The 14,458-nt window shown below is 40.5% G+C and overlaps 1 protein-coding gene across 1 annotated transcript in view; it reads right to left on the bottom strand.

Moving 5' to 3' along the window:
- Positions 1-1,406: 1,406 nt before the first annotated feature.
- HOMER2 (homer scaffold protein 2) overlaps positions 1,407-14,458 on the bottom strand; it is a 59,247-nt gene continuing 46,195 nt past the window's right edge. Inside the window, exons 4-9 of the mRNA XM_068143693.1 lie at positions 11,126-11,218; positions 9,424-9,563; positions 7,800-7,956; positions 5,438-5,548; positions 3,141-3,221; positions 1,407-1,724 (exon numbers count right to left, since the gene is read on the bottom strand). Coding sequence (XP_067999794.1) covers positions 1,536-1,724; positions 3,141-3,221; positions 5,438-5,548; positions 7,800-7,956; positions 9,424-9,563; positions 11,126-11,218 — 771 coding nt within the window. The 3' untranslated portion in view covers positions 1,407-1,535. The remainder of the gene's footprint in view (positions 1,725-3,140; positions 3,222-5,437; positions 5,549-7,799; positions 7,957-9,423; positions 9,564-11,125; positions 11,219-14,458) is intronic.

Raw genomic sequence — 14,458 nt, 5'->3', positions numbered from 1 at the left:
AACTGCAAATAGAACTGGTCTGCAGCATGGAGATTAGATATCCATGTACAAAAAGCATTCAATGCATGTTTCATCTATAACCCACAGCTCTTTTAAAGGTCACTCTTATAATTAAGATGTAAACAGACTCCCAACCCAGGTCATGAAGAAAGAAGAGAAAGAAGCTGAAGGTAGTCCTAGGAGCGGGAGTGAAATTTGTGCTGAATGCTCTCTCTCACCCTTCTTCTGCCTGTGATGAAGTGAACTTCCTTCTAGCTGGAACCCAGCATGTGACCTTGCATTTCTCAAAACACATTTAGAGCTGCTGAATAATCAGTTTGAGAACATAACAGCATTTCTGCTTTTTCAGTAGGAGGGTTTTTTTGGACAGTCCTAACTTGATGGCTAATTCCCATCCTACTGTCAAAGATGCATGAAGCGAGAATGCAGAAATCATAGGAAAGGATTTTGATTTCATGGGATCATGACTCTGCCAGTCTCCTGGGGAGGAACTTACTTCTAAGCAACACTTTCAAGTAACCTTTATATTGCTTTTCAGGTCAATGTCTCCTTCAATACTGCAGAAGTTAATTGAGAACGATCAAGTCGCACAGAAGTGCATCTGTCCTGTGCACAAATCAGCAACATACCACCTTTTAAAACAAGCATCTGGTCCCAAGACTCAGCGGGGTGTTTTTCAGAGGTGCACCTAATGATGGAGCTATATGGGCTCAAAATTGAAGGCCAAGGAGAGATGATCTTGCTAAGCAAGATCACCTCTGTTCTCGTCTGCTGGGTAAGATGCATGACTTGACGAGATAAAATTAATTCCTACATTGTTGACTTTGTGCTGTAGAGGTCCAGGCAGCAATCTGCAACCTGTATCAGAACTTATCTGAAATCCACTCAATTTTAATTATTTTTTTTTATTATTATTATTTTGGTGACTCAGGCCTGATTGACATGGTCCCTAAAGATACTGGCATCTGTGTGAAGTGATTCACTTGACTGCAGCTCATCACAGGCACATTTTGCAAACTGCAGGAGCTCCAGCTAATCTTCTCTCTGCTCCACCAAGGACTAAAAGTGGTTTACTAGGAGTGCTGGCAGTCTGGACAAGAAAAAGTCTTTATTTTTCTGTTTCTATGGTTGCAACAGCCCTTAAGAGAGATATAAATTTCCCTGCAACAACTAACTGCATATTCATTTTAAGGTAGATCTAGTTCCAGATTCCTGAGACAGAACCCTCTACCTGTTCCCAACCTCACGAAGCCAGAGCAGCAATATATAAAGTTTCTAATCTCAACAGAATTCAGTGAGCAGCACGATTGGTTTGGAAAATAAACAAAGAAAACAAAAATCCCTCAACCCCCACCCCCACCCCCAGCAAATTTTCAGCCTCTATGTACAAAAACAATGCAAACAAGTGGAACGTTTTAGTTATATTTTGTAAAATACAGTTGGGATCAACAAAACATCAAACATCCAGACCCTAGATTACAAAAAAGAACCAAAACCAAATAATAATTAAAAAAAAAAAAATAAGCTATTGCCATCTAATTGTCAACCCCAAGTTTAGACAGTCCTTGTCTGAAGTCATGTAATTCATCTATCTTCCCATCTAGTACATCTAAAAAATTCTTTAATTCAGTTTTAAGGTTGGTCTGCCTATGTTTGCTCTCCTCAACTTCTGTCCTTAGCATTATGACTTTCTCTTCGAGGTCTTTGTTCTTTTTCTCTGCAGCCTTAAAGACAAAAGAGACAATAAGATGAATCATAGAGGAGAAGGATGAACAGCGTTTAATAGGGTAAAGCAACAAATGACAGCTCAGCTGTAAAAGTTTCCTTCCACTTCTGCAAACCGATTAACACAGGCACCTCTGAAAGCAAGTGACGTGTGCTAGTCAGATTAAAAGGAAAGAAAGCCCACACAGGAAAGGACACAGATTAACTGGAAAAGATGCTTTGCATCAGATGTTGTCATTTTGGTTGATATCTTGAAATTCAGCTGGATTTAACTCATACACTGTGCATATATTTCTGTCACTGCTGCAGTTGCAGAATTAGACACCGTGCCACCGATAACACACAGAATTATCCATGGTGCTTTAAACTTGAAAAACAAGCTTAGAAAGTACTGCCTGAGGAGCAATATTGCTTTATTCAGAACTTTTCAATTTATTGGTATTTTTCTTAAAGTTCCACTTTGTGTGAGCACTCAGGCAAGAAACAGAGCAGCCACATAACGCTTTCCTTGCTGCAGTTTGGTCCATTACCTTCCCCTCTCATTAGCTCTTCTGCCTACTGCTCTCGATTTCATGTGAATAAGCAGGTGCTTATTCTCACAAGCCACAGATGACAAACTTTGCCATGCTGAATCAAACAAAATCCATATTTTAACAATTGTCAGCATCTGCACTCCTCAGCAGCCTTCAAAATGATTTTGGATTGTTTAGATTATCAGAGTGGTGGCTTATTTGATCGATTGGATTTTGTTTCATTGAAGAGACTGCTTATATCTGTTATCCTTTCAGGTATTAATTTATTGCATTTACACAAGCCCTGACTTTAATAAGCCCAGCTGCTGGCTGGAGCAGGGCTCTTGGAGCCCTGCAAGCTCCACTTTGAGGCAGCACCTTCTATCAGAGGAGCCACATGTGCAGAGCTGAGAAACAGTGAGCGATGCATTGCTGGAAAGGAATGACACAGTGTGTAAACACATCCTCAGGTGACCTTTTTTCCCCCGGTGCTGTGCAGCTGTGCTCATCTGTTTCTTTTCAAAAAGCCCTCCCTGGTGCCACTGCAGCAATTAGCCACAAGTCTTGGAGTGCTGCTCAGCACACATGGCTGGGGGCTTCACAAGCCCAGAGCAGCAGAAATATGGGATACAAGACAGTCTGGAACCTGCAGGAGATAGTTGCAACCTGATCCCAGGCAAGCCAATTTCTGCAAGCAGCAGGGCAAAGAAATGGAGCTATTAAATTACTCCTGTACTGAGAAGGGCACGGTGTATTTTTCATGCAATTAGCATTTTTTGATTATACAAACTAGAACTCCTCTGCCTTCAAACACTGAAGTCTGAACAGAGACCACCATATATTTACAAGGAAGCAAGTAAATACATCAACTGTTTTAAAATCAGTTCCACTGCAAAATGGTACCTGTAATTGTTCAGAGACAGATTCACATTCTGACATTAGCTGTGGTATAACTTCACCCTGCTTTCGGAGCTCTTCCAGTTCCTTTGAAAATACAAAGGGGGGGATAAAATTAAATGAGTGCAAACTTCAATTTAAAACATAATGAAAATTTGAAAACACTAAATGGCTTTGTATATTTTATTGTATTCTGCAGAATATCTGGATGTGAAGTAATCAAAATAGCATGTCTGCATTCCCAAACACATGCTAATTTTCTACTAGAATACATTCTTTTTCACTACATTTTTTGCTTTGTATTTCTAAAGCAGTTTAATCCAATCTCTAGCAAAAATGTCATTAATTCTACTAATGAAATATTAACCTGAAACACATACATATGCAACAGACACATTGAATAAGAGAGAAATTTGGGAGAGTTGTAATGCTACAAGCAATTTATAGCAAATTAGACATGAATCTTCAATGATATATGGCAGCAAAACAAAATGCCAGTTGCAGTATGAGCTGCATAGATAGAGGCATCATTACAGAGCACAGCTATAATGAGCTCTCCTTCACTGTACACCTCTGAGAACCTCACAGCTCTGAAATTTGTGTTTGATTTTGGCATCACTATCCAAACTGAGAGGACGAGCTGAAAGTTCATGAATAGAGCAGCATGACTTGATGGGAATCCATGTCTCTAACGGAAACTGAATCTACTCAAGTACATTAACACCACACACCAACACCACCAGTGTAAGCAGTAGAGAAAGACTCAAAGAAAGTCTGCACATTTTGCACAAGGCTTGTCAGAGCATCTGAAAAGCCCATTTGAAGGTCCAAGGGAAACTCTGTGACTTGAAGAGAGAGCAAGATCCTCCTCCAGAAACCGCCCATGTAGGCAATGGTCTCAAGATTAAGCAGGGGTATATCCTCTCTGAGCTGTACTGAGACAAGACAGCAAAACCATTTCTGTCTGAAAGGCAGATTTCTTGGCTACCAAAAGATGATTTCTTCCCTAACAGGAGAACGTACAGCATAATATGAGTGTAACAGAAGCCGTAAGTCAAGATCTTCCACAGAACCAGACAGTAAAGTTTTCAAGTCCCACCAATTCTCTTGCTCTAAATACATCAATACTCTGCAGTTCCATTCTCACCCAAAGTTCACAAGAATCCAGTGTATCCTGAAGAGGACGCTGCTTACTTCTGAGGTTTGCCAAAAGCAGCATTACAACAATAATTACATTTTTTTTAATCTAGAAATTCCAGGACAACTCCAAATACTTTTATTGTTTCCACCCATTTTTTCAGCATTAGTTCACAACAATCATAGAACTGTTTTGGTTAAAAGAGGTGTTTAAGATCATCAAGTCCAACCATTAACCAAACACTGCTAAGACAGTACTAAACCATGTCCCTAAGCAGCACATCTACATGGCTTTTAAATATCTTCCTGGATGGTGACTCCACCGCTTCCCCGAGCAGCCTGTTCCAGGGTTTTACAACACTTTCTGTGAACGAATTTTTCCTAATGTCTAACCTAAAACTCCCCTGGTGCAACTTGAAGCTCTTTCTTTTTGTATTATCACTTGTTACTTGAGAGAACAGACTGGCTGCCATCTCACTACAACCTCCTTTCAGGCAGTTGTAGAGTGTGTTAAAGTCTCCTCTCAGCCTCTTTGTCTTTTCTTCTGTAAGAAGACAAATCATGCAAGACCACAGATTTTATGTGAGCTGGATGGAAAAATTTAACTAATGGAGAATAACTATATACAGGCAATGTCCCAGATGATAATATGGGGGAGAGAAAGGGTAACTTGCCCTTTGTTTTGAAATCTGATCTCCTGTGAAACAGGCTACAGATATCTGTCTACAAATATCTGACGGACGGTTGTCGGAAGAATGGAGCTAGTCTCTTTTTGGTGTTACCCAGTGACAGGACAAGGGGCAATGGACAAACTCAAACACAGGAAATTCCATTTCAACATGGGAAGAAGCTTCTTTACTGTGAGAGTGGTGGAGCACTGGAACAGGCTCCAAACAGAGAGGTTGTGGAGTCTCCTTCAACAGGGATCTTCAAAACCTGCCCAGATGCATTTCTGTATGACCTGCCCTAAGTGGTCTTGCTTTGGGAAGGGGGGATTGGACTTGATCTCTGGAGGTCCCTTCCAACCCACAGCATGCTATGATTCTGTGATTCTACGAATACCCTGACACATTGGGCTACCAGTCCATAAATCTACACCCTAAGTGAGGACCAGCCAGACCCACTAAAACTCCCAAGTGTGCCATTTCTGTCTCCTGGGCACTTACCAGTTCTTTGTCCTGAAGTTCTGTTTCCAGCTCCTGGAGACGTCTACTCAATTGCGCATTTCTTTCCTTCTCTTTATCTATTTCATTGCACTGCTCCTCCAGTTCTTCAATCTTTAAGAAATGTCAGACATTAGGTGCAATTTTTCAAATTTCTGAAAATCTGGGGCAGAACACAGCTGCAGTAAATGGGCATTGCTCCAGTGAGTAGAGAACAGTACGGACAATTTTAATTTGTCATGAATCTGTTTCCTAAATCATAGCACTTGATTCACTGCAACCAAATTATCGCTTCTTTCCTTAAAAAGAGCCAATTTACACATCCACTAGGAAGCCCTGGGACTGTGTTTATTCTCTCTCACACAGTATCTCATGTAAGCACTCAAGAATGCACAAAACACTGAGCTGATAAATTAAGCGGAGCTGTGGATAAAATCTGTACTTCACTTCTAAGAAACCAACACAAAACTATAAGGGTTTTCTTAAGGCAGCAAGAAGAAGAAATCTCTCCAGTGTTCTCAGCTTTGCCTCCTCAGGGGCTGCTTATTGTTCTAGTTAGAGTACGAAGGACACAACATCAAAACTTCAGGGGGAGAACCAGTTCAGAGCAACATATGACACTTTGTTCTCTTGCCCAGGGATGGGCTTTGCTTTCTCCATACCTTCTCTTGCCAGCTCTGAATTTAGTTCTCAGGAGATGCACTTCCCACAGGCCAATGGGCCAGCTCATTAAAGTAGATACTTTAATTCTCAGCTTCATGTTGCTTTGGGATTATAACTTCCCTCGGTGGAAGGTAGAGCAGTATGCAAAAAATTCTGACCCAATTAATGAAGGAGAAGGAACTTCCCAGGGCATTGCAGTGGTGCAGTGTGAGCACTGAGCAAGGAACTTATCTGGGTGAAAAGCTCAAAAAACCTCTCTGTAAAGAAAAAGTGCATTATGCAGACAGTGTTGCTGCACAGTCTGGCTATACACCAGGATGACAACCTTGCAGCAAGGCAGTGTTTTGGTAATCTCATATCCATGCTATGGCTACTGAGGGTGTGGCACATTCATCAGTTGCTCCTAATAAAAAACAACTTTTCTATGCAATAATATAGGGGGAAAATGAAAAAAAACTACACTGGAAATTATGGTATGTCCTTATAACCTACTGTTCCAGTGTCTCACTTTTTCCCTAGCCAGAAGAGACTGTATACATGTAACAATCAATCTTAATTTTTTGTTGGTGTAACATCAGTGAACACAGATCTGGTTTGACCTCTGAATTACCACTGTGAACACCTAAAATACATGTGGCTAGATGGAGAGCATCTGCCTTGGGAAATGCTTGCTCCATGTGGATCTTCAGTTGTTGACAATCCAGGCCACCTTCAATGCTGAAATATTGTTTGCAGCCTACTGACACACAAAGAGATACAGAATTCCTTCTTTCTTTGAGAGCAAGCATTAACCCCCACCCACCCAAAAAAATCCTCAACAGACTAATGCAATTTAAATGATCTCTATTCCAAACATCTCAGTGATCCATCTAAGTGAGCAGGAAATTGATCCAGCTTTCACAAAGACATTTAAGGTGAATACAGTGAAACTGTCCCTGCAAGCAGTGTTCATGGAAACCAAGCTCCCCCATGCCCGGGTTACTGTCAGTCCCATGTGGGGCCGTTACAGACAGCACAGTGTAATTTGAGGGTCAGTACCAATGACTGCTCAAAACAGAGGCTTTAAAACTTTAAAATTCTGAATGGTTTTCTGCTGCTCACTCTCATTCTTACCTTACTAGAAAGGTTCTGTCAGTGACGGAGGGGAAAAGGCTTTGGTGATGCCTCTTGACAGGCTTCTGGGTGAGATGTGTCTGACAATAGCCCTGGAGAGCTTGGCTTGCAGTCTGCAGCGCTGAGGACATAACTCATGTCCTCATTTTCCTGCCTACCATCGAGATTTGCTTCTAATACTGAATGGTTCCCAGCTTGGTTTCCTGTGGGCAACCTGGCCATAACCATGCCTTCTGCTCATTCATCATCTGGCAGCATTTAAATGAGCTTTGAAAGGGATATGCAAGAGAAACCCACTTTTAAAATCTTTCTGGTTTTTGACCCTGGTCAGCAACCCCTGCTGACATGAAATGTCCCAAATCAAGATTCAGGGAGCTTCATCTGAGGAGACAGCACCAATCCTCCTGTGGATCCCCAGCTCTTTGAACTTCCCTGCCTGCTGTGTGCAGAGGAAAACAGCTGCATTTCAAAGACAAAATCTGTCTCCTACAACACACACAAAGACAAAGCAGCAGAAATCCAAGAGAAAGAGCCAAGGCAGGAGCAGCTAACTAGAAGACGTAGTTCTCCTGTGGATATGCTGTATTACCTTGCTCCTGAGCTGGTCATTTTCATCCTTGCAGGCTGAGAACTGCTTCTTCCAGTGCTCAATGCTGGCAGCAGACTCCTGCAGCGCGGTGGTCAGCCGGGCATTGCTTTCCCGCAGCGTCTGCAGCTCTACCTCCCACTTCTTCACATTGGATGAACTGAGGAAAAATGGGTGCATTAGGGAGCTTCACTCTATAATCCTGCCTATCACTATTCTTTACCTGACCACAAATTTATCCACTTTTGCTGTGTGTTTACCAGTAATTTGTTGTTATAAGATCACGAACACTCAAGGGGTATGTCATCGCCTTTAGCCATTGCCTGCTTAAGGAGAACATAATTCCTAAGTTTTCTGTCTCTGCCAAAACCAAAGGACCTGAGAACTCCAGAAGGTATCCTGTGTGTCTGGAACATCTGCATCATGTGCAAACAGGAGTTTATCTGGGTGCTGCTCACAATCTGTGTTCACCTGCAGAGCTGCATGGCTGTGCTATGCCAAGCACCTGTTGCATGGTACATGTGCAACAAAGGAACTCTGCACATTTGCAGGTGGTGCAATAATTCAGCACACAAGATGTCACAGTATCTATATCTGATTTTTTTTTTTTTTAATGCTCAGCCTTAAATCTAAGTGTTACATAATGCTGAAGAATTAAACTACTCATTCCCCAAAGCTTCAACCTGCAGCACAGACACAAGATCAGAGAGTGAATGGAAGGAAGGCTTTGAAACTCCCTACATGCTAGTTGCTACATGCCTGTGGAGACGTCCTCAGCAAGAGAAATGAGCAAACGTTATGATTTGAAATAGGTTACACCATTGAAATGTAAATAGAGATGACGTAGATGATGATTATAATATGTGCAACCTTAGCATTGCTTACTGGGCAACACTGCTTATGGGGCTGCTGCTTCAATTTTTACATGCCTTTTTAAGAGTAGCTTGGATCCTGTTAGATTTTCCTCACATTCACAGATATATTCATATGCAAGAGGCAGAAAAGGCAAGATCCCAGCAGAGAATTAGTCTATTTTAAGGTTGTAACTTTGCATATTTCAGTGCCTGTATTTTCACTACAGCTGCAAATTACTCTTCTCAGCATTTTCAAATAGTTTATCAAAGCAAATAGCAAAAAAAAAAATGTGACTTCAAGGGACATTGTCCACAGTGAAATTACATTTCTCACTTCAGCTTTTTATGGTTGAGTTCATTCCTTTTTATAATTTTAAGCATTCATATCTATTGTCATCAAAGTAAATGTAGCAAACTCAAAGAGGAGGAGAGTTTGGCTTCACATGTTATCAGCAGCAATTGTTCCCTCATGGCTTTAATGCTATTTCTGTAGCTCTAAAACTTCACAAACACAGGTGGTTATAGGAGGTGGCATCAGCGGAATAAAAGAGATCTCACTTCATCACCAACTAGGTCAGGAAAAAAAACCTAACTGGTAATTATCTGCCAACTGGATACTGGGAGGTGCTTGCTAAAATCTGCTCATTCATCAGTTCTGCTGCATCATTTAAAATCAGTGTAATTACATTTGAATAACTTCTGTTAATATGATTAGCCATCAGATAATTACAGCATGCTATTCCAATGCAGTTTAGGTATTCAAAGAACTTCACCTTTGGGCTAGAGCAATTTTTAATTTATCATTCTCAGACTTGAGATGTGCCTCAGCAGGACCACCATGTGATGCCTTCTCATCATCTGTGCCATTCACACTAGAAGCTCGAGTGGAAGATGGTGTTTCCCGTCCAGATTCCTGCAGCACAACACACAAATGAACATTGCATCTCCACCAACACCACAAAACCAGTTTCATTATAATCTTGATCCCACACCATCCTGCTGAGACCTAGCCTGCATATGCTTTCCTGGTAACAAACTCATACCCTGCACATCCTGGTTGCAAAGCTGATCTGTTTAAGAAGAACAAAAACATGATCTGGCCAGCCTGATCTAGAGTGGGGTGTCCCTGCCCATGGCTGGGGGGTTGGAACTAGATAATCCTTGTGGTCCCTTCCAACCCTGAATGATACTATGATACTATGAAAATGTCCACTAACTGTGTTCACAAATGATGTTTTAAGAGTTTTAACTGACAAGGCTTGTGTTTTCCAAAGATTGTTTGGCTTTTTTAATACAATGAACCAATACACCTGTGTGTGTGCACCTGAAAGCATGAAAGTCCAAATCAAACATGAGAAAAGAGATACTGTTCCTCTAAACATTACCATTCATGCACTGCTTGGTGCTGATCACCAACAGAGAACAAAATGAACCATAAAGACCATGCCAAAATCTTTAAAATATGAGTGTCTAAAGTCAGCTTCTTAGATAAGTAGTTGTGGACCCCACAAAGAGGGTTAGTTCAAGAGTAAGAATGTTCAGCAGCTTTTCTTCTGATCATGCATCTGAATTCTTTTCTAATCAAAATGCATCTGACCTTCTCCCAAACATCATCCCAGGCCAAGAATGCCACTGAAATGAATGCCTATGAAATGATAATCAAACTTACAAAGAGAATGGGACAACACTAAATTTCTTCAGTTTGTAAGGCACCCAGATCTCCCTGGGCACAGAATCACTTGGTGTGCTGCCTAGAAAAGGGTATGGTACAGATATGAGGAAAAACTTTTTCACTGTGAGGATGACAGAGCACTGGAACAGGCTGCCCAGAGAGATTGTGGAGTCTGTGGAGACATCCAAAACCCACCTGGATGCATTCCTGGGTGATCTACTCTAGGTGATCCTGCTCTGGCAGGGGGCTCGGACTAGATGATCTTTCGAGGTCCCTTCCAACTCCTAACATTCTGTGATTCTGTGATATACTCTTCCAGCCACTCCCTAAATCATTGCCTCTGTGTCCTCACAATAGCTTTTTATTAGTCACACCTAGGCAATGAAACTCCATGGCCACTAAGTCAATCTCTCCTGCAAAACTAGATTAGTCAGATGACAACAGGAAGTATCTCAGTGAACCTCATTCACTGTCTGCTGAAGCACTATGCTGGCTTAGATTCCCCACATATACATAACAGTACAAATCAAAGGATGTATATTTTTCCCTGTTATTATGAACAACTCAAGAACTCATTGAAAAAAAAACAAAACACACAACAGTTCATGAAAGCTAAGACCATGGAAGGGTGAAAAATATTCCTCTAACAATGTTGATGTCCAGCAGCTGACAATTACCTTTGCCAGTCTTCATTTTATATACCTTAAGCTTGCTGCCTGAAGCTGGTACAAGCCATTAGAAAATGTGACTTTATCAAAATATTTATCCTGCATACATACATAAATAAAAACTAAATTACAGACCTGGGAATGATTGCTTGAGGTCTCAATTTTCTCTTGAGATCTGTCTCTTGCTAGTTTGGCAGCTTCTTTTACTTCTTGGAATTTCTCTGCAAACTGGAAAAAGCATGACAGATATTGATAAAAATGATCCATCCTTCCTATGTTAGGAAGAAGTTCTTCATAGAAAGAGTGATTGGCCATTGGAATGGGCTGCCCAGGGAGGTGGTGGAGTCACCATCACTGGAGGTGTTTAGGAAGAGACTGGGTGGGATGCTTGGTGCCATGGTTTAGTTGATTAGATAGTGCTGGATGATAGGTTGGACTTGATCTCAAAGGTCTTTTCCAACCTGGTTAATTCTGTTCTATTCTATCTATTAAACTATTCAGATTACTATCTTTATATGGTGCATAGATCTCCAAAAGTGAACAACTGACTGACAATTTACATTTTTTTGGCAAGAAAAGAACATTTGAATTCGTTGGCAGGGAAGTCCTTTCAAAAGGAACAGGAGTGTTTCTAAAAGGAGGACATCTCTGCAGCTGTATAGATCACAGCAACAACCCATGGAGAAAAAGGAGCTATTAGTGTCTCCTGGTTTGATCTGGTTTTGTTTTGTTTATTTCCTCTCCCTCCTCTGTTTCACTTGGTGCTGGCAGTCTGTGAAAGTTGAAAGTACAAAGTACATGTTTGGATTGAAAAAGTTATCAATGTCTTCTATTCCTAAGAGCAAGTCAATTAAATTAAAGAATGCAAATGAGCTCATCTGCAGGGTGCAAGCAAGGCATTATCAAGACACAGAACCAAATAAGAATAAAGTAGATCCAAATGTATGATGGGGCCATAAGAAAACACAGGGTTTCTAGTCTAGTTTTCTTTTTACTGGCAAAAATAAAGACAGAAGACTTCAAGGAAAGGGCCTGAATGCTTCCTGTAAGAGGGTTATATCAAACTGGGGGGAGGCAGGGGAAAGAAAAGAGAACAACGAAAAGAAATTGTTCCAATCTCTACAAGTTGCTGAGGACATCTGCTCCAAAGTCAGCCTGGCACTTCTGAAAGACAGGTATTATTGCAGCCAGACTTGCAGAGATTTTAAACACTCTGAACAGTGTTTCAGGGTTTATATGTTGAATTGCAGAGATGACAGAAAAGGCATACTACATAATACCTATTTATTTTTAAATGAGGATGTATTCAGTAATGCATGGGTAGCTCTGTCTTCCTGCTAAAGCAGCTGGGTCTTGCCTGCCTGTGTTTTGAGTAACTTGAAATGCTAGAAAGGAAAGACATATTAAAAATAAAAATAGATGTATTTTGTTGCACAGTAAGTGAAAGCATTGCCATTATATCCCCAGATAATTCATAACACAACAACACTGTAAATAAAAGCATAAAACCAACATCTTATTTTATAGCCAAGGAAAGGGAAGAATCTTTACCCACTTACTACTCATCTTCTAACTTTCAGATTTACAGCAGGTATTTAACATGCTCCCTTCTCAGTAAAATACTGGGACTATAAAGACTAGTAGAACAAATCTTCTCCAAATGATCTAAGAGAAATGTGGATTTTTATTTGGAGGCACCTGTGTTTTGTATAACACACCCAGATGACAATTTTCACATACATCATTCTTAAAGCCCATGGATGAAGCACATTCTCAAAGCCAAGTGAATTTTTGGGTGTAGGCTACGCTCTGTGATGATGCTTATGAATGAAGATCAAGCTCTTAAATCCAGCTGTTTTCTATACAACAGCTGAATTTGCATATGCAAAGTATGTGCTCTCAGATGGCAGTAGTTGCTATCTGATGGCATGTACAGTCACTACACACACAAACGACTTGATTACCTTTGTAGCACTATAAAGATCATTAGAAACAACTACATTACATTTTTGCCTTAAGTGATTTAATTCCAGCTTTACACAAGATGTATCTCCTGCTGTGACAAAACAGAGATAACAAACTGATTACTTCTAAAATATTGTATCAACAGCACTATCTACACTTGGGTTTCCTGCAAAGAGTAAAGGGCTGCTCTGAGTCTCTCTTTTACAATAAATCTTTATGGCAAGTATGAAAAATTTATGGTGGGTTCTTCATGGACTATATGAAATATGAAAAGACAACAAGAATTGGAAGCAATCTATCAAATCTCATTTTTGCAGCTATCTCCATAAAGCACACAGGAGATGCTGTGCAAAGCTATGTCAGCAGAGATAAAAAAGGACATTTTTGCACATTTTCATAATAATGATTAAAAAAGTGTATATGACTGAGCCAAACTAATCTTCAATGCAAAGTCAAAAATTATCTCATTGCTCAATAGATTTCAGTTAGGACTTTAGTTTACCAGCCCATGTATTTAACAGATGGGCTTTTAGAAACAGGAGAAAATTATTTTTCACCATCTCAGTGACAAATCTTCAGCTTTAAGAGTCAAAATATTATCCATTCTCATTGTTGTTACAAATGTAAAGATGACTGTTACAGAAACAGCAGTGAAAGACTGCCTCTATTTTTTCCTTACCCCATACACTTGGAAACAGTCAGTCCATAAAGAGTTCTGCTGCTGCTGCTTCTTCATTCTTAGCTAATTAATGCCTGCTACATTTTACTAACAGTCTGTTTTTGAAAGCTACTGAGGATTACTTGGCTTATTATGAAATTAAAGTCTTTCACTTGATTACTCTTCTGAGTGCAGCAACATGGTGGTGACAGCCCAAGCTTGTGTAGCATTACCAACACTAATTACTACAACAGCAGACCAGGCATTTCTGAAGCTACCCATATCTTGAGGCTGTCTCTGAGAGTGATGGCATGGCCACACTATCTAATCACTGGCAGAAATTAGAGATGCCTCATTTCTGTAACTGATTTCTTCTGTCTCAAACATAATTCTCAAATAATTGATACCACAAAATCCTGTCCCATCTCCAAGATCTAAGTGGTCTTAGAGCTATCAAACTATTGCAACAATAGGGAGTACTTTTTAAATGTGCTGTTCCTAGTTAGAAAGTGAAATAATCTGTTTAGTAAATGAAAACTTGACAAATGTTGTCTCAAGGAGTAATAAATACTCCAAACCAAATAAAAAAAATCCATTTCCTTTCATCTTTGCTCCCTTTATCTTCCCTTTCCTCCATCCTTGTCTGTGGGCAGATAATATTCCCCAAAATACAAGGAGAGGCTGAGAGAGCTGGGATTGTTTAGCCTGGAGAAGAGGAGGCTCAGGGGAGACCTTATTGCTGTATACAACTACCTGAAGGGTGCTTGTAGCCAGGAGGGGGTTGGTCTCTTCTCCCAGGCAACCAGCACCAGAACATGAAGACACAGTCTCAAGCTGCAGCAGGG

This window comes from Melanerpes formicivorus, unplaced genomic scaffold (genome assembly GCF_026170545.1).
Source record: "Melanerpes formicivorus ecotype bairdi unplaced genomic scaffold, bMelFor1.0.p_v2 SCAF_10, whole genome shotgun sequence".
NCBI lineage: Eukaryota > Metazoa > Chordata > Aves > Piciformes > Picidae > Melanerpes > Melanerpes formicivorus.
The sequence above is the reverse complement of the archived record's forward strand: the minus strand, read 5'-3'. Positions and strand labels throughout refer to the sequence as shown.